We start from the raw sequence: 21,345 nt of genomic DNA, 5'->3' as shown, positions 1-21,345 counted from the left end.
TTGTGCTGTGCAGAACACGAACTGTAGTGACTGACCTTCGCTGTGCTTACTGCCTGCCGCCTCTGACTTCACAGCTTCCCGCTTCTCACTCGTAGGCTCACTTTCTACCAAAATGCAGTTGGTATGCTGAATTTTGTTGACAAAAAAATTCTAGAAACTTAACTTGAGTGGTAGAAATTCTATACACTGACATTAATTAAGAATAGCATCTTAACAAGTACACAGAGTACTGATCTGCTGACAAACTTGTGAGTACAGCAGCCAAACCAGACTATTAAGCAGATTCCTGCAGTTACTTCTGTAACACACTTAAGAAAAACTATAACAAGTTGAACAGATATATTAAAAGACTTTATTCACAATAGAGAAATTTTTACAAATATAAGTTCTTAAAAATTAAGCATCTTGGTCTATTATGTATTCCATAATTTGTTTATATAAAGATGAAAAGACTAAATGGAATATGTACAAATCAAAACCAATTTAAATACATGACAGAAATGGATATGTATGAAGTCACCATAGAAACAGTGAGCCATTGAGCATTGCAAAAATCTGTGTACAATCAACACATATGCAATACTTATCTCACAAACAATCAAAAAATATTTTTCCCCCCATGAAAAAATATGGGTGCCATTTAAACTGATCTACTTCTTATGACTTAGCATCTGCAGATTTAAATGTATTATCATGCTACAACAAAATGGAAGAAATATGGGCAGTGTGTTTATGCAAAGATAACGTCTCCATGTCCTTGTTTTCCCTATCTGTGTGTCTCCTCCCTCCCCCCCCCCCAATAATGAGCAATTTCTTTTGCTCTTATCAATGACTGGGAACACAAAGTGATCCTTACCAGCTACTTCCATGCAGCTAGTTAAGTGAATGGGAAATAAAATGCATATTATTTCAGCAATCTAACAAGCAATGGTAAGTGTGGACTGTTTCAAAATGATTGCTCTAACTTTGGTGTTTTGGGGTTATTTAAAAAAAAAAAAAAGATAAATCAATATATTCTCAGTTTATGAAAATTTTTTTCTTACAGTTGGCAGATCTACACGTTGTACAATCTTCTCGTCTACTTACATTAGTTTACAAAAAGTACAGTATAGTGCAGTTTGTACATACAACCTGAATACCAATACCAGTCACATCAAATTTGTGCTCTTTCAAATCATCATAACTCCCACACTGAAAAAAAAATCATATGAAATGTCTGTATTACAAGGAAACAGTCGTGATACTTCTGTTTAAGTACATAAGACCCAATGCATACACAGTTGCGGGTGTGAAGCCTGCTTTTTGAAATGTGAAGGAGACCTATCTGGTTCTCTGCTGTTTCCTTTCAGCTCATTAAGTACCAGCAAGATCACTAAAAACATCTGGGGGAAACAAACGGTGGTTAAAAAAACCAGAAGCTTACAAAATGCACTTTTCAAAGACTGTTTTTGTCTGAGCTGTTGCAGTTATGTAGCTGAGAGGAGGCCTATAGCAGCACATGCATGTGGTAGGCAGCAGCAGCAGGTGACCTAATAAAGCTACCTAAGAAAAAAGTAATTATTATTATTTTTTTGGTTAAAGAGGGAAGAGAGCTTTTTGTTTTGTTTTTATTCCACATCTATAATTTCTTTGCGGTATTTCAGGGAGTGGAAAATAATCTCTCTTATAAATACCATTTCCAAAGAAATACAATAAATTATAGTCCTCCGACAAGACAAATTCTGGAGCATCAAAATCAGCAGAATTTCTGCTTTTCGACAGAGGAAATAGCGAAGACTTCATCCTTGCTTGGTTGGTTTCAGAAAACTACTGCGACATGAGGGAATCCATACTTTAAAATAGAAAATAGTAATTGAAAAATAGGCAGTAAAATAAAAAGTTTTGAGTCTATGCGCTGGCTCCATGAAGCAAGCTTTACCTGCAGATGCACATCCATTTCCATCCCTTCTCCCGGTGCTGCGTGGCCCAGGCTCAGAAGGGTGATGGAAGGATCAGCATCACCTTGCCTTGCCCCCTACATAAATGCCTTTGGCAGCTTATGTGGCACTTGCCATCTTCTCTGTCTGCAGGGAAAGGAGAGAGGCAGTGCTGCCTGTAAAGACTCCAGAAGGTGATGTCTACGGGTCAGCTTCCAGCTGCTATATATAAAAATGTAATTAGTAATTTTTCCTCCTGGCTTCTACCTAAGAAAATGTCCCTTGCAGACCTCTGTTAATATAGAAAAAATGTAACTGTAAAATGTAAATGTTACTGCCTAAACAATTGTGCTCCCTCAGCTATGCTTAGTAATGCTGGACATGTGAGCTATCTTACTAAATACCATTAAATATTACTGATCAGAACCATATTTTTTTTGCTGCAGTCAAATCAGGGAATTATGTGCTTTCTCAGAATGGGAAGCCAGGTGTTTCCTACCTGAAATGTATGAGAGTCATCCTGTCCTTAAATGAAGACATAGGTAAACTTAAAAATCATGTGAACCACTTCAAACCAGACTTAAATAAAACCAGTGTGCCATTTCTTTTTCCCTTTGGTGATGCCACAAAGCAAAATATTTTTTGGTAAAGTTGTTACCTTTCTCAGTAAGCCAGGTCTCTGCCCTAGGCAGTATATTTTAAGCACATTGCATTTCTATTACTTAAGACAGTGCTGTCAGAAAGTTTTCATTCCATGCAGCGTAATTTCCTCTCTGAATAACTTATCTTCTTTTGAAGAGCCAAGTTTTCTTCAAGGCATCTGAATATCTAGCTTTATTCATACAGATACATTAGATTGTTTCATGACAAATAACTACCAAGTCTGGTGCCAAGTCTCAAACTACCAAAATGTTTGCAAAAGTCCTAGAGAAACAACTAAATTGTCTCTGATATAATTCTCAGCTTCCAGGAAAATGTCATTGAGTATCCTTTTGCCTTTTTGCCAACCAATCAAATGAAAGCTGCTGGACTAAATATATAAAGAAGGTTAATACTCTCCTTTTTAGTCAGAAATGACTACCTTATTTTACTTCATAGTAGCTTGACTCAAGACGTAAGAATAACACCACTTAGAAAAGGGAGGAAACAATTTATTCTATTACAATATTCTAACCAAAACCTGAAAAACTAAGGTCTGCTAACTAATGTGCTAAATTCATAAAAACTAGTTTAATCTAACCTCAACATATACTGCAATTTCAGAGTTGTGTCTGCATGAGATGAAAATACCCCTGTGTAGACTTCATTGACAATGAAATACAGATACTTTACCAAGTAATAATAGACCCGCATAAGAAGAGGCTGTCACAGTCACAATATTTGTCCTGGATGAAACACAAAACAAATTAACATAGAACAAAACCAATACAATTAAAAAAAAAAAAAAAAAGGAAAAAGCTCTTTATACTTAATTCAATATGGCTTTTTGCAACATGGCAAAATATTACAGCTTAAAGCATACATCTCCTCACAGAGGAGAAGAGAATTTTGCAGTCAAATTAAAAGCATAACAGGAAACGAGTAATATGCAGACCCTCTGCTCTTTTTGGCCAAGATGACACCGCAGCCTAACAGAATCTGTGGAGATGTACTATTTCTCTTCTAAGAAGTTATTCATCTGGATTGGAGGACTGAGGTTTTATCATAATTAATTTGGGTCCGTTAATAAATATTTACTGTTAAAAAAAAACAGACTGCAAAACACTTGATTTAAAAATTTAACTCAGGAATTTAAAACCAAATTATGTGCCCAAGTCCTGGAAAGAAATACAAGGAATGAAAGAAAGGATAAGTTAATCTTCATCTATTTCTGGTTTTCTTCTTTATTCCCATCATCTTTGTGAAGAACAGGGAGAGGATGAGCCTCTGTATTGAAGACCCAATGTTCAAATGGAAGAAGATCATCTTCAGAAAACAGCAAATACAGGTACCTGGCAAGAAAAAAAGCAGGAAATGTGACCACATCTACAAGTGAAACTACAACAGTTTTCTGGAAAACATATGGTATTTCATTTACTTGAGTATTAAATTTTCTGTTGAAATGGCGTGACTTCTTTTTTTTCTGGTCCCTGCAACCTTTTCTTGCACAGCAAAGGAAAACAAGTGAGGAAACCAAGACAAAACTTTGTTCATCTCATTAAAAACTTAGGACATGATGACAGATAATGAAATCTTTTGGTTTTCTCTTTTAACAGACCCTGCAACTTCTTTTTCTCTTTCTACAGTTTTCAAATGAGAAGTATGTAATACAAGCCTGATAAGTCTAGTCAATTTGTTTTATTAGTGTTGGCATATATAATTAGATCCTATCAAAGGCAGGAGATGCAATTTCTCAAAGACTATCAAGTACCTTTATCAGAAGTAAAGAGAGTTTCCAAAAATCAGGGAACTTAGTTTATTGACATAGATGGGGAAAAAAAAAAGGCAATTTGGCTTCCTGTCACCTAAGAAAAGCTCTGCTATTCCACTCAGATTTTGTTATGTGAATGTCAAGGGTACTAAAGATAAATACTTATCTGTAAAGGTGATACACAGAACTACTTCCCATTAATGAAAGTCAACTTTCTTAACTTACTTGAGTGTCTCTGAAAGGAAGAAACTTTGCTGCACATCATCATGGCTTTCATGATTGTTATAAACATCTCTAATGCCAGAATAGCCACCGTCTACTCTGCAGTGTTTTTCCAGTGCCTGAAGCAGGAGAAAAAACCAAAACAGTAGGATTAACAAAATGAATCATCTATCAGTTTTTCTTTGTTTGACAATAAAACTAGCCAAAAACAATTGTCACAATTTTTTTGGAAAAGAGATGAAAACTAGATAAAGCTCCAGATAGAAAAACCTCTTTTTTTTAAAGACACACGCACATGTGTCTAATTTTACATTTAGGAAGAGAAGTAAAATGATAAATGAATAAAAAGTAAACACAAACCAGCTTTCAGAAGGAAAGATATAGGGGTATAAGGAGGTAAAGACATGGATTTCCACAACAACTATGTTTTTCTCTAACTAGTTTCCAAACTCTGTATTCAATTAAAAGGTGTAAACCAGATGACTGATGCCTATTTCACAATAACAAGGAGTACATGGACGACCTAAAATTCAATTTCTTTTCTGCCCTCAGGAATATCCTATATTTTGAAGGAGATTTATGATTTTGAAGGAGAAAAAAGATCAGATGAAGAGTGTTTGCAGAAGGGCAAAAAATATGTGCCAGAACTGTAGAAGGTATATACAGTTAGAGTATTTAACAAACTTTATTTTAGACAGGTGTTTGCATTAGAGAGGTCGAACTCATATGCCTATGTATGAACCATAACTTCTTTAAATGTACTGCTATCCAATACCTTATTTGAATATTACTTATCATTACGTTGTTTAAAAATATTAATTCTTTTTTTCTTTATAAATGACCTATTTAACAAGGCCACAAATATTCTTAGCCTCTTAATTCTTCTCAGTCTGTTTTATAACTCTCTTGTACCATGCAGTATAATGAAGGAGTTAGGAGAATCTAAGATGATTATATTTAAAACAACTCATTATTCAAAAACAAATCCAGAACATGGTATTTTACCCTAAATGATTTCTCATAATGAAAATGATGGTAAGGGTAGTGGATTACTACATTCAGTCAGGACCACGCTACTCTGAAACTTGATGTTTGGTCTGGAGCTGGTATTGGAGCAGCAACTTTCAGGCAGAAGTACCTCAGGCTTTATCCAACCCCCAGCAGAGAGCCAGAAGATAACTAGTTTCTGAAGTTACTACTAATATCACTGCAGTGAGTACAAGATGTGTAGATTTTATTTAGGGAAAGATGCTGCATTTCAAAACACACATGGCAAAAAGCTATGAAAAGGCAGAAGGTACGTCTAAAACAGGCAGAATAAGCATTTTCTCATGAAAGATGGGACTAAAAGTCACTAATAATTACTGAGGTATCCATCACCTTTACCTGCTTCAAAGACTGCTGGAGATCTGTGTTTTGCTGTGAGTAGATATCCTAAACGTCCTTGATTTTGCTGGAGTCCCTGTAGCTGTCTGCACACATTTAGCTTGCATGTCAGGCTCTTCCTAGTTTTCACTGGAGAGTATGCTGCCTATTGTATATTTAAAAGGGATTTTTCTCCAGGAGAGATCCTTTTAAAGTATAACAGCCTATCTGTCTTTTCTTATGTGTCTTTAGGTTCTTTAATTTTCCTGGATACTTTTACTAAGTGACAAATATTCTTAAGTTTAAACAAATAATTTCCCCTGGCTGGTACTCCTTCCCTCTTGTCTCCTTCAACCTGCAATGAATTCAAAATGCTGAATCTGTCTCTCGATTTTCAATGTCAAACACAAGATGGTGTTTTTCAAGGCACAGCAGAAGGAGAACTTGAAGGATAAGGTTATTATGCAAGGAAATAATCTCCATTCTAAACAGGGCAAGGTAAAAGAAAAGCAAATTGCATTTGCTATTTATGTGCTCTTAGAGTCTTGTTTGAGTTCACTGTAGGGAGACACCATAAAGGTACCTGAACACACTGCTGTGATGTAAACCAAGGCGTTAACTTGCACCATGTCAGCTATCTGGTGGTATTTGCTTGGTGCAAACATGAAGCATCTTATCCCTCAAAGCTCCTTTCCATGTAATTAAAGCACATTCACCAGCAGGATTAGTAGGATGAAAAGACTTTTGGTCGCCAACCTCCTTTGACTGGCAATGATGGGCTTTTGTGCCCCTTACCTGCACTTTCAGAGTACAGTGATGCTCACAGTGACAGGGGGTAGTGGTGGGTGGGAAGAAACAATCAAACACATTTTAAATTAGCAGTTCTCAGAAAGCGAGGGTGGCTAAGATCAGTTATGCTAGAGTAATGGAAAACATCAAGCACAGTGAAAACTGGCTGACAGTCTCAAACGATCATAAAAGGGGAAAAAACAAAGGAAGTGCTACGGATTGAAAATATGTGCCACATTTATAATGCAGAAAGGGAGGCTTTCATGAGCTAAGCTGATAAAACCTTTCTGACTCAGTAACAGTGGATATTACTGGTGGTCATAACTGCATTTTCTCCAGCTGCTGAAGTACATACAAAATGATCTTGGACTCAAAGCAGCAAAGGAAGTTTACAAAGAAAAAAGGGAGAGGCTATAGCATATTTTTAGTCTACAAAAGTTAGAGGACTTAATAGACTTGTCAAAGTTTAGAAGTCATGACTCTAGAGCAGCCTCCTTTTGTACTACAAGGGCAAGGGGAAAACATGATTTCTTATTGCCAGAGTAATGAGTTGAAAATGGACATGAAAAACCTGAAGAGCAGCTATTTTAGGGCAGAACCCAAATGGTCTGATTGTTCCCTCTTTTTTCTTGTTTCAATCTCAGGTTCTGTTTCATGCAACAAAACTACCAACTACCTTCAGTGATTGGGGACTTTCCCAAGAACAGAGAGGGTGAAGTGACGTGCTCTCTGGGGCAACAATAAGGAGCAAGAGGGAGCAGAATTTATGAAATAGTTGTGGTAAGCTATTATGAAGTGCTGGAACAAGAAACATTATCAGGTGGAGCTGTAGTACTATAAATATCAAGGGAGAAGAGGAAAGAAAAAAAAAAAAAAAATTATTTTAAACCTTCAACTGTGATTGTATAACTTCTGTGAAGCTGTAAGATTTGTTTTTGTGAAACACACAACTGCACATTAGGACAGTGGAAGATGGGCCCCCTGCAGAATGGGACCAGCTGCATCTCCCACACACAGGCTGTAATCCATTATGTTAGAGCCAGATGAGAGTAACCACAAGAATGTTAAACAAGGAACACATGGGGAGTGCTAAGAAGGTAACCAAGTGTACAAACCTGAAAGAAACACAAACAAACTGAACCAACAGGGTAAAGAATAATAATGAGGAAAACATTTCAATTGTTTATAACAATGTTATCAGTGTGGGCAGTAACAATGATTCAGGAAAAACATCTCTTGGAGAAGGAACATTTGGCATTGTTGAAGCCTGGTGGGATAACTTCCATAAACAGCCATTGTAAATATGCCAATTATAATCTGCCTGGGAAGATTCCATTAATAAAATGTGTGCCTATGGGTGGTGTTACCAAAGAAGAAAGTAAGGGAACAGCCCTCTAAATTAGAGGTTTTAAAACAACAATTGCTTTGGAATCATTAACTTGGAAGCATATTGTTTCAGGACCACAGAGCCAATACCCTAGAGAGGCAAATATAATGCCCTAAATAACTACAGTCTACCTAGCTGAATAGAGTGCTCACTGCAGATACAGAATAACTGTGAATATTCAGACAAGAAGTTTGAGAATATAAGTACACTTAATGCTATTAGTCTTCTTTGCAAAGCAGATTTTGCCTTTAATTCTTCAAGAAAACTGATTACTGAGCTTGAAATGCCTTTTTTTCACAATGCTCAACAACATTTGCACAGCATTTTCAGTACATTCAGTATCTCACATGGTGAATACTGAATACATTTACAGACCTTGGTTGCTGTTAAGGGAGTCGGGTACATCGAGTCACAACCCAGTAAGAGCTCTCTAGTGGGGTCCCTCAGGGAACAAGTTTACATGTTCTAGCCTTAGTAAAGAGCAACTTTCTACAACTAGCAGTGTAGGCCCCTCCAAGAAAGTTGTAATATCACACATTCATACACTCCTAGAAGGAAGAGGTGTTGGGCACACTGACAAAAAGGACATTTTTGAAATCCTGGAAAGCAATACCTCTGCACAAAGGAGGTTGCTGTGGAAAAAAATACCATATAGAGGTGTGGTGGGGTTTTTTCCCCTTTTTTTTTTTTTTTTAATTTTTCTTAAGTATACAGAGCCACAGAAATAATGTTCTTTAGCTTCCCGTATTTCCTATCAGACTCATATAATTTAACATGGGTAACATCAATGTGAGGAGAAATTAAGTGAACTCTGTAAGTGTAATAGGGGCCCAAACCGGAGGATGAACCATGGTAAATCTAAAGGCTCTCATCCCTAGCAGTAAGAGTGCTTAACCACTGAAATAAGGGAAACAATGGATTTGGCAAGCTAATTTTGGCCGTATGGACTAGATGCCCTCTTGGAAGGCTTGGGCTAGATAAATGCAAAGAGCTAGATTCAGCATTGCTGGTCCCAACTGTTAGTGGGACACAGAAATTTAAACATAGAAGAGATTGCTATCATTTATGAAGTTTTGTCCAGATGACCTATGCTTTTTGAAAGTCACCCAGTTTTTAAATATTCAGTACTATCTAGTACTTCATCCTGGCCTTCATCACCTTAATTAAAATCACCTTTGTAAAATTACTGTTGAAAACATATTTCATAAAACTTATTTCCATGTCAAAGGCTTAAATCTGACACACGTCTGCACTTTCCATTCATATGCAGCAATACTGCACATCTTGCACAGCACATCCAAATGTGACTCTAATCCTAGAAGTATTTAAGAAGGAGAAATCACAAGATATTTTCCTACTATGCAATACCAGCAGTATTTGCTATTTGTCAAAATTATCTTAGTTAATACATTAGTAAATGAATCTCTGGAAATTTGAATTGATATTATTGATTTAAAATAAATATTTACTCTCCATCTGCTAAACAATATCCAGATATCATTCAATAGCTCACGTAACAAGATATTAGGATTTAACATGAAAAAAGTCCAGTGGAATATTACCTCAACAGCTTCCCATCCCCACTGCCTGTACTTTGGATCGTGAGTGAGCCGCCACATGTACATGTAGGTTTCTATGACTTCTGGTCGTAGGATGTAGTATTTTTCATTTTGTCTTGTAGCAATGGCCTCAACACCACCATCAAATCTGAAGGCTTCTGGTCCCAGTTTCATGCCTAGCCAATATAAAAACACAGGCTAAACCTAAATGTAAATTATGTAACATACCAAATTATGTTTCAAATTATGTAACATACCAAATCAACTAGCCTTTCTTGTGGCACAAATCCAAGTTGCCCAAAAGGTATATAATCCATGAAAGATACTTCCAGCACATCCTATTTTTAATATTTTGTAAGTAATTCAGGGTAGGAGAGAGCTGTTCTTCACCAATGCCTTAAACAGAGGTTACAGTTTGAACAGTGATGCTAACATTTGCATTCTGGAAGACTTCATATAACTAGCAACATGTAAAATCCTGCTTAAAAGATGAGGATATTTACTTTTCTATATCAAACTGGAAAATACACTCTGGGATCTGAAATACTGCCAGGGTTATTTCTATAAGAAGATGAAAGAATCCAAAGAAATTCCCTGCACAGGAATCCACTTTCTTTGTGCAATTCTATTGTTTGCAGCATTGTATCAACAGAATTGAGTGTAAAATAGGGTTTTTGTGCATAAAATGTGATTAACAGCTACACTGATGCATAAATGAACAGCGTCCCTCTCTTATTTGTATTCAGCTAGAGAGAAATCGGCATAGTGAAAAAAGCTGTCATGTTAATTACTACAGTGAGGAGGCACAACTCAGGTGCACAGAAATTATTTATAAAACCGAGCATCCATTTTTAAAATTACTCTTAAAGCAGAGCAGCATTTGCTCAAAAAAGATGAACAGTTCTCACTCTGCTACAATTTTCATTCAGCATTACACAAAAATACCAATGGCTGCCTTCACAAAGTCAAGCTGTGAAGCTAAACTCTGCAATACAGTACTCACGTGTACGATCATAGGATTCATGGCAAGTCCTCGCAATTTCAGCACCAAGCTCGATGTGATGGCCCGTTTTGTCACTGGGTGCTCCATCTGCTCCGAGAGCAAACATGCCTCCAGCAAAACAAGTGAGATGTCCCATCTTGTGTTCAAGCAGCCCACCCTTCCACTCAGCGATGTATGTCAGCCCCCCGCTTGATTTTCGGATGAGATGGGCCTCTATGGCCTGCAAAAGTACATGATTCCAAAACAAAGGCACCGATTGGTAAAGTGTGAAGGACAAAGCTGCCTTGTATGTTGGCTATTTTTGCTCCCTATTGCCTTTGCTTATAAAATGAAATGGATAACAGGAACTAGCATAATCAGAGTACAGCCGAACCAATGCAGATTGGCATATATCAGTAATAATGACTGATTTTGCTAAAACTTTGAACAATTTAAGTGGTACATCTTATAAAAATGTTGGAAAGACCTACAAAATACAATTAAATTTTTTAATTATTTTCTTTCCCTTTCTACTTTGAGCAGTTTCAGGTAATTTCACGTTTAATAGTGGTTAGCCATCACTTGAGTTCTGCGTTTCCCATTTTAATTCTGACTTAAAGGATGTGCTTATTGATATAATTTCATGTAAACTATATGCAGACATAACTCATATTCAAAACACTTGGTTCAGTGCGTGCACTGAATGATGTTAGGCCTCTGAGTCTAGATGGAATTCCCAAAGTTCAATGAGTTTCCCTCCCAGACTGAAATGGTCTATTTCATCAATAAAGAGTAGGGTCTCACTGAGATTTCTGGAAAAAAAAAATATAAGCAGAGTAAAAACATACAAATGTAGAGAGAATTAGAAGTTGGTGATACTAGCAACGCATGGTAACTGATTACAAAATCCAGGAATGCAACCTTCCCTTGTGGGAGGAACAGAATTAGAACAACAGAGGAGATGCAGAAGAGCACATTATTTAGAAGCCCACAAAGAAAGTAAGCTATTACTCTTTAAAGGGTAATAGAGAGGAGATAAAAATGCTATCATACATTCAGTTATCCAGCAGTGCTCTGGTTGTTCTATTGAAATCATAAGATACAGAAACAGTACTCAACATGCCTTATACAAAGGACAAAAGCATTAATAAACATCAGTACAGACTATTAACAGATTATTACATATTATTACATATTATTAGATTATTACAGATTAGTACAGATTATTAACAAAAATGCCTGGATTTTTTTTAAAGTGTATAAACAGAAATTAATTATTGTATTTACTACTTCTTACTTAAACATTTGTGAAGGTTGTTTCTATAAGCACAACAAATCTCTAAAATAGAAGCATCAGGATAATAATTGTACAATTGTGACGTACTGAGTATTTTTTTCTGCCAAGAATGTCACATTGAAAACCACACTTTGTTTTCCACTAAAATTAGTGCTAAGCACTTAGTAGGGATGTTTTCTGCCAAGATACAGAGTCACTATTAGCTCAGGAAACTCCTCTATCCCTTTTTTTCCTCCTTGATTGTATGTTTTCTAGCTCTAAGTACCTACTGGAAAGCATACCTAAATTTTAAGCTGCAGTAAATAATGAAGATTGCTATGCTTTAAACAAATCACATTTTAAACAAATCCTGCATAATTCAACTTTTAAAAACAGGGATTATACATGAAATGGGAATGGTGAGAAACCACAACAATTTTGAGGGAAATAGCTTTAAGACTACTTAAGCATATTAAAAAATAAGTTACCTAAAACCAAGTTCAGAAAAGAAAAAACTTGTAATTACGTTTCATTAAATTTTTCAGCATGGTATGTCCCATCTCACCAAAACAACAATTTTGGCAACAGGTGATAACTCTACCGGTCATAGAATCATAGAATTAACTGGGTTGGAAGAGACCTCCGAGATCATCAAGTCCAGTTCTTGATCCAACCCCACTGTGATTACTAGATCATGGCACTCAGTGCCACATCCAACCTCGTCTTAAAAATCTCCAGGGACGGTGAATCCACCACCTCTCTGGGCAGGCCATTCCAATGCCTGATCACTCTCTCTGTAAAGAACTTCTTTCTAACATCCAACCTAAACCTCCCCTGACAGAGCTTAAGCCCGTGCACTCTTGTCCTAACTGTTAGCCTAACTTGTCCTAGGACAAGTTAGCTGGGTTAATTAGCTGTTGGGTCAGAATTTATTTAAAAAATAAAAAATTATAAAAATAGACTGATGATTAAATTTACCTATATTGCATTTTTTTTAAAGAAAATAATTAATTCAAGAAAATAATTATTGTAACACAGAAGTAACTGACAGAAATAACAGCAGTGATGCACTTTTGAACTATAGTAACTAGACTAGAGTTGATTCCTGTATGAAAATGGATTTTGTGATACCAATTAGTCATTGCAAGTTTTTCACCCTCTTGGCTCAAGATTAAAGTTCAGGTTGAAAAAAGACAACTTCCACTTGAGAAATTTTAAAATTATTCTAACAAATGGGTGCTAAGAAACTAACAAATTGATGTTGATTGATGCCAAGAATGTCACAAAATAAAAATATATTTCCAATTTAAGTATTCATGTTTCGTTAAGCAAATCATCTTGGTTTTATAAACGGGTCCTATTAAGAACTAGTACATATGTCTATTAAAAGTTAATTTACTATGTAACCATCTTACTTAAAGCTATTTTTATTAGGTAGTTATTTGATATATTACAGACTCTCAGATTGCCTTGTCATACTTTGTACAATCATGGGTCCATGAGTGCTAGATAATACCTATACCAATGCATATGCCTTTATTAATGGCATGCCAGGTCACTAATCATTTTTACCTAGACATGAAACCTGAAGTTTAACAGTAGGATGGAAAGGTAGGGTTACACTCCCATAAGGAAATGCTACTTGGTATCTGAAGTGCTGTGGGTGCAGTTTTGGTAGGGAAATAAAGTGAGTAAAACAAGTTATTATAAAAGGACAATAGGTAGTATGGTGACAAAGATCCACTCAAGTAAAAAGCTCTGTCTGGTATTATTAATTTTGCATTTCATACTTAAAATCACTTTCTTTTTGATATAATTATGTACTCATTCAAAGGGACACATTTAATTCAATTGCAGCTCTATTACAAGTTGCTCCCCCCCTACAAGTAATTCCGTCCTGCACTGTTTGCAGATCAGGTGGTGGGATGGAGCATTCCTCCTATGAGGAAAGGCTGAGAGAATTTGGTTTGTTAAGCCAGGAAAAGAGTAAGCTTTGGGGTGACCTAATTGTGCCTTCCAGTACCTGAAGGGAGCTACAAGAAAGATGAAGAGAGACTATTCATAAGAGCATGTAGTGTCAGCACAAGGGGGAATGGATTCAAACCAAAAGAATCATAGAATCAACCAGGTTGGAAAAGACCTGTGAGATCATCAAGTCCAACCCTTGATCCAACACCGCTGTGGTTACTAGATCATGGCACTCAGTGCCACATCCAGTCTCTTCTTAAAAACCTCCAGGGATAGTGAATCCACCACCTCCTTGGGCAGCCCATTCCAATGCCTGATTATTCTCTCCATAAAAGATTTCTTCCTAATATCCAACCTAAACCTTCCCTGGCAGAGCTTAAGCCCATGCCCTCTTGTCCTACTGCTGGCTGCCTGAGAGAAGAGAGCAAGCCCCACCTGGCTACAACCTCCTTACAGGTACTTGTAGAGAGTGATGAGGTCTCCCTGAGCCTCCTCTTCTCCAGGCTAAACAACCCCAGCTCCCTCAGCCTCTTCTCATAGGACTTGTGCTCAAGTCCCTTCACCAGCCTGGTTGCTCTTCTCTGGACCTGCTCCAGCACCTCAATGTCCTTCCTGAACTGAGAGGCCCAGAACTGGACACAGCACGCCAGGTGTGGCCTCACCAGCACTGAGTACAGGGGAAGGATCACTTCCCTTGTCCTGCTGGCCACACTGTTCCTGATACAGCCCAGGATGCCATCGGCCTTCTTGGGCACCTGGGCACACTGCTGGCTCATGTTCATCCTCCTGTCAACCCAACCTCCCAGATCCCTTTCTACCTGGCTGCTCTCCAGCCACTCTGCGCCCAGCCTGTAGCACTGCAGAGGGTTGTTGTGGCCAAAGTGCAAGACCTGGCACTTGGCCTTGTTGAACTTCATCCCGTTGGAATCAAACCATCTCTTCAGCTTGTCCAGGTCCCTCTGAAGAACCCTCCTGCCTTCCAGCAGATCAGTGTGGTGTCATCTGCAAATTTGCTAATGGTGGACTTAATCCCCTCATCTAAATCATCGATAAAGATGTTAAACAGGACTAGGCCCAGCACTGATCCCTGGGGGACACCACTGGTGACTGGCTGCCAGCTGGATGCAGCCCCGTTCACCAGCACTCTCTGGGCCCGGCCCTCCAGCCAGTTCCTAACCCAGCACAGAGTGCCCTGTCCAAGCCATGGGCTGCAGCTTTTCCAGGAGTTACGATGTGGGAGATGGTGTCAAAGGCTTTGCTGAAGTCCAGATAGACACATCCACAGCCTTCCCTCATCCACCAGGCAGATCACCTGATCATAAAAGGAGATCAGGTTGGTCAGACAGGACCTGCCCCTCCTAAAGCCGTGCTGGCTGGCTCTGATCCCTTGTCCATCCTGTAGGTGCTGTGTGATTGTATTCAGGATGATCTGCTCCATAACCTTGCCAGGCACTGAGGTCAGGCTGACAGGCCTGTAGTTTCCCAGGTCCTCCTTGCAGCCCTTTTTGTCGATCGGTGTGACATCCCCCAACTTCCAATCGTCTGGGACCTCCCCAGTGAGCCAGGATTGTCAGTAAATGATGGAGAGTGGCTTGGTGAGCTCCTCTGCCAGCTCCCTCATCACCCTAGCGTGGATCCCATCCGGTCCCATAGACTTGTGAAGATCCAAGTGGCTCAGCAGGTGGCTGTTTCCTCCTGGATCACAGCGGGGCTATTCGGCTTCCTGTCTCTGTCTACCAGTTCCAGAGCCCAGTTGTCCTGAGGACAACCTGTCTTACTGTTGAAAACTGAGGCAAAGGGCAAAAGAGGTTAGGTTTAGATTAGATATTAGGAAAAAAATTATTTCCTGTGAGGGTGGTGAATCACTAGAACTTGTTGCCCTGAGAAGCTGTGGATGCCCCATCCCTGAAAGTGTTCAAAGCCAAGTTGGCTGGAGCTCTGAGCAACCTGGTCTAGTGGAAGGTGTCCATGCCCATGGCAGCAGGTTAGAACTGGATAATCTCTAAGGTCCCTTTCAACCCAAACCATTCTATGATATTTATCACTATAAAGATTATTATTTCTTCTCACTGTAATGAATATTCTCAATACAAACCAATATGCAATATCTGAAAATAATCAAAAAAGCTAAAATAAGGTGGTCTTTAGCTGAAAATACATTACTGATGGATAATTGTTTTTTGGAGCTGGTACAATTTTTCTTTTAAGTAAATGGAAATTTAATTCCAGAATGTATTAAGGTAAGACAGAGAGGCTGTGCAACATAAAAGTCTGGAAAGAGAAAAGGTGGTTACAAATGTATGTTGCCAAAGGGAGGAATACCAGACACTACCTGGGAGTGACCAAAAAAAAATATAAAAAATAGAGACAGCCTGACTTCTTTGTCCTGTACTCACATATAGCTGTAAGTTTTTAGAGCCAGACTTACATTTAGAGCTGATACTGTTCCTGGCAATTTTTGAGCTTTTACATAAGGCTCTGCTTACAGACCTTACTGCAGTAAAGCCTTCAGCCAAATTACTTTTTTCTCCATCTTGTGGGAAATTATTCCTTTGATACAACAACTCTATAAATGCTTTAGCACTCAATTAGAAACAATAATAGTCCCTTTTACAGTTTGAATTGCGGCTCAAGTGCTCCTTGTATTACTACTGGCATCTTTCTCATGAGTTTGCATGTTAAAATTATGCCCTTGCCTATCTGTCACAGTAAATGAGACATTAGGCATTGTTTCAAGTACAGGGATTGCAGTTTGTGTAATCTCTGTTATTGACAGCACAAAAGAGAAACTCTTCAGCTTTTCCCAACCTGATTTGCATCCCCTCCTGCCTTCTGTGGTAAGGCAATGTTTTGTGTTCTCTTATCAGCCTGTTCCTTAACCTATACAATTATACTGCCACTTCTTATCCTTGCACAGTTAAGTAGAACTGGACCCTCCTAATAAATACTCATTTTCCTTCTTTCGGTTCTTCACTCCTTAAAGCTTTTCATACAGCTTAAATGGTGTCTTCACCACCCCCTTCCTCCATCCCTGACTTGATTTTGTCATTGGTAAGTCCTTTGTTTACCCATTTACCCTTTGATTTGTTTAGAACGAAACTGTATTGTTTGTAGGGAAACACAGACGGCACAGAACTAAACCATCTCACTGTTCAAATGAGTTAAACCCCCCAATCAAAAAGCTTATTTTTACATGTATTCTCTTGGTGGATTACACTGACAGGTAATAAAAACACTAACAGAGATGCCTACAGAGCACAGATGGAGGCTCCTCAGGAAAAATGATCCACACCTCAAGGTTGCTCAATTCAAAACAAACATGTGCCACAAAAACATTAACTCTGCTAAAAGAGTGGAGATAACAAATTACAAACCTGAAGTTGCCATGTAATCCTGCAGTTCTACTACCTCTAGCACTTAGGCATTTTACCTCTCCTTTTACAGTAACTTCTAAATTATGATTAATGAATTTCAACGATTACTGCTGTTTTAACAAAAACCAGGTGTTTCATTTCCCACCTCAAGATGTCGCTGTAGCTGGAGATAAAACTGCCCTGCAAGACAGTTACATATTTCCATAACTTAATAAATTTGAAACTTCAAAAATATGATCCCAGTTCTAAATTTCAAGGGGTTTTAATGTTTGTTTTGGGGATAATTACAACTCTGTAGGCGTCTTCATAACAAAGCACTATAAATTATCTCAGTTCAAACTTTTAATATATTTTTCTTCCCCTAGGACTTCTCACAAAAAGTATTTTGATGACCTGAAGCAACAATGAGGACGAAACAGAATTCTACCACATGATATTTCCAACAGTTCATAGATGTATAATGTCAATTGTGTATTTATTTTAATATTTACAGCTTGCACCAATACATTTTATTGCTTTGAAACAGCACACAGCAGGCAGGTAAGCTTTTCATGCAGTGCATTTCTAAGTCAAGCTGACAATTTTCTTTTGTCTGAAAATCATTATTTTTTTCCCTCTATGGATCTATTAGTGCCTCTAAGAGCACCAGTGCTCTAGCACTAAATGTACTTAATGCTGTCTGTTACCAGAAGGCTAAATTTATTCATATTCTTAAAACAGTATTAACAGTCTAGCAAGAATCAAATCAAGCCACTCTCAAAATATTACATTGTGCATTTTCTGAATATTCTAGAATAAGTATCTGTTGCTCCTGATAAGCTTTTTTTGTCATCAGAAAAGGAAGGGAAAATAGCAAGAGTAGAAAAGACACGGCTGCTCTGACAACAAAACCAAGGTCACGAGCAAAAATCAGACAATTTCTCTCTGGACTTTTACAGTTAAAATCCTCCTTAAAGACTTCTAACAACATTATACAGCTCACTGCTTCTCCTGACAGTCCATAAATAAGCAAAAAGTTGAATAAATACCTTCTACAGTCCAAAATATAAGGCATTGTGCAGTTATAAGTAAGTTATAAACAATTAAAAAAATCTGCAGAAGCCTGTCTTTAGTCTTGATGCTTTCTGTAAGCAGTTGTAGAGAGCCTCAAAACTCTTGTTAAGAGGGGAAATACAGTGAAGAGAATAACAAGGAGCAGTGAGTCCTCTGGACATTCTCCTCTGCTAAGTGTAATGAATCTACATAATACAGCTATACTATCGCTATGTGCAGAACACCAGTGCATCTGGGTGATAAATATTTTAAACACAGCTGCTGACAAAATGTAAATAAACTGCCTGTTTATTAATTTTAACACGTTTAAAGTTACAGACAATGCCTCCCCACTGCTACCTCAAAAAAACCCCCCAAAACAAATTATGCAGTGGGACTGCTGGATCCCCTGTTTCATTCTAGGGGCTCCTGTTGCAGCACCCCGTGTGCCCTGTTTATGTATTTTCTTCAGTGCCAAGAAATGCTTAAGTATTGAATGTCCAGTTCATTAAAATACTTTCCCCTTTACCCAGTATGACAAACTATTATGAGTGACCTGTTGCAGTTCTGTCACTGTTCACATTGGTTATGTAGTTTTTATAAAAGATCAATACAATCACAAAGCAAACCACTTCAAGCAAATTAATGCAAACTGCAATCAGCACAGACCAGCCACCAGACTGTCACCACAATTACACAGACCCTCATGAAACTCCGGAGATAAAAAGGGCCTTTCTGCCAGCATCACATGTTCAGTTTGCTAACAACACTTTGCTCTCTCCCTTGTTTCAATGAGAAAGGAATCTACATGGATTTGTTTTATTTATCTGAAAGGCTGAAATCAACAGCTCTGAAAAATATTCATTACTTAATGCTGACAATTAAATCTATCTCCAAAAAACTCCAAACAAAATCAAAGCTTCCTCTGATAGTGTACAAACTGAGTATATCAAAGTTAGTCTCCAAAGTTAGCAGTGTGCAAAAAAAATTATAAAAAATTAAAAGTGATTCTATATATTTTCTGTCTAAATTCTCAAAATCCTGAGGCAAAAAAGTAATTACTTTTTTGCCTTTTGATACCCACAGAAGTTTACTGCATTCCTTAATCATGCAATCCAGCCTAGCAGCAAGCTGACTTTTAGGAATGCTGTTGAAATTTGGCAGGATCGCTGTGGCACTGCTGTGGCATCACCAATTCTTCTTTTGGCCATTTCCATTGTTTCTACTTCCACGTGCTATGTTCTCCAGAGATCACTAGTTTTCTTGTTATTATCTTCTGAGCAGTTACTCTGCAGTCACAGAAAGTAAACAACCTAAATGTCTAAAGGTAAACTACCCTGACTCACGGTAAAACTGCAGAGACCATCTCCTTCACCTTACTGGCACCACAGGGCCACCCTGGGCTGCACTGAATTGGGAAGTGCTGGTGAGGCATGCTCCCCTTTCCTGTGAGGTTCTCCTAGGATGAGTTTCCATTCTCTTTACAACCTTTAGTTATGTCATTTCTCTAGAAATACACTGAGAAGAGGATGAAGGCAGCATCAGAGAGAGAGAGAATAAGTATATAAGATGCAGAAAGATTGCAGCAATGGCCATAAATAAACGTAATGGGAAAACTGGAAAAAGATACTAGACCAGTTCAGACATCAAATGTGAGACAACCTATATACAGGAGTAGTGGAAAAATATCCCTTCAACTTGGAAAATGAGGGCTGACACATTCAAGAGGGGAGGATTTGATGCAGTTGCTTATGGTGCTGCTGTTGCCAGACTAGATATAATTCAACCCACAAGGTCCATTTTTGGTCTAAATTGTCATGTTCTCTTATTAAACTTGATTGTGGTTTTGAGGTCAGCTTTTTAACTGAGAAGAATGGGATGATTCTTGTCCTGGATACTTGCAAAGACTCATAGATTATTCTGTTGGCAGTTGTATCCTCAAATTATGGGTAAAAGCTGAATACACCTTTGTTCTGTAACTAAATGTTGCATGCTATCCATTGAAATCCATTTAAGAAGATCTCTTACTTCATGTATTATGTGAAACAGGACATTATAGGTATTGCTTTTTAAAAAAAAAAAACAACTTACATTAAAAATGTATTCAGTTGTCTTTTGTGTGAATTCTAGAGGTTATGAACCCCTCTGATGGCCTTATATATTCATACTAAGCTCTGCTATTCAAAACAAGACTACCTCTGTCCCTCTTCCCATTAGAAATAAACACTTCATTAAATGGTTTCAGCCAAATATGCATCTTATTCATGGCAAGCAGAAGAAGTTTTTAAATTTAGTTTGACATCTTAGTTATTGCTTTTAACTTAAGCCATTATACAATCTATAGGTGATACAAAAATTCTAATACAAAGAACTCTTTTTTTAAATATGGTTTACAGAACAATGTGAGAAATAATCCCAAAGCTTTATCTAAATAAATTTTAGCTTTTCACAGTGAACTGTATCACTCACCATATATTTTCATTTGTGGTTTCTGGATAGCAGAGGATATTGAATTAGGCATCGAACCCTCACATCACTCTTTCAGAATCTGGTGGGTATGTGCTGGAGTGAACGGCCAGGAATAATCACGCCGTTCCCTTTGGCGTAGTCTTAAAAAGATTCTGAAAGCATCGGGGGAAATCTATCTAAGAAAATATGAAGCAGACTCAGAATGCCCAAACCATGGAGGTTTAGTCTTAAAGAAAGACTGCAGCTTATGCAGACTCTCAAATTAGCTTTAATTTAGATAAGTAATGGGTCGATAGCAATAAAGGCAATATCAGAATGGATTTCAAATCAGGTTTGTTGCTCCAGGGAAGAACCTGGCATCTCAGTAGGGCACAAACATTCCGCAGTTTCTGTGAGACTGCAACTTTGCCTATGACACTCTGCTTTTGGAACACGCTATGTTACAACATCAAGCTGCAACTCCTAGTGCTGCATGTAGATTTTCAGCTTTGGTACAGATGTACCTTGGTACAGAAAAGAGACAACAGGAGGAATGTCATCACTCAGAAAAGACGTGGCATTCAGCCAGCAGCATGAGGAAATCTAGCACATCTTTA

At 37.9% G+C, this 21,345-nt stretch overlaps 1 protein-coding gene across 1 annotated transcript in view; it reads right to left on the bottom strand.

Moving 5' to 3' along the window:
• Window positions 1-329: 329 nt before the first annotated feature.
• Window positions 330-21,345, bottom strand: part of MAN1A1 (mannosidase alpha class 1A member 1) — a 148,492-nt gene continuing 127,476 nt past the window's right edge. The window contains exons 9-12 of the mRNA XM_050316080.1: window positions 10,652-10,871; window positions 9,652-9,824; window positions 4,552-4,667; window positions 330-3,907 (exon numbers count right to left, since the gene is read on the bottom strand). Of these exons, the coding sequence (XP_050172037.1) occupies window positions 3,781-3,907; window positions 4,552-4,667; window positions 9,652-9,824; window positions 10,652-10,871 (636 nt within the window). The 3' untranslated portion in view covers window positions 330-3,780. The remainder of the gene's footprint in view (window positions 3,908-4,551; window positions 4,668-9,651; window positions 9,825-10,651; window positions 10,872-21,345) is intronic.

Source organism: Myiozetetes cayanensis, unplaced genomic scaffold, assembly GCF_022539395.1.
Source record: "Myiozetetes cayanensis isolate MyiCay16 unplaced genomic scaffold, myiCay2020 scf2-11, whole genome shotgun sequence".
NCBI lineage: Eukaryota > Metazoa > Chordata > Aves > Passeriformes > Tyrannidae > Myiozetetes > Myiozetetes cayanensis.
The sequence above is the reverse complement of the archived record's forward strand: the minus strand, read 5'-3'. Positions and strand labels throughout refer to the sequence as shown.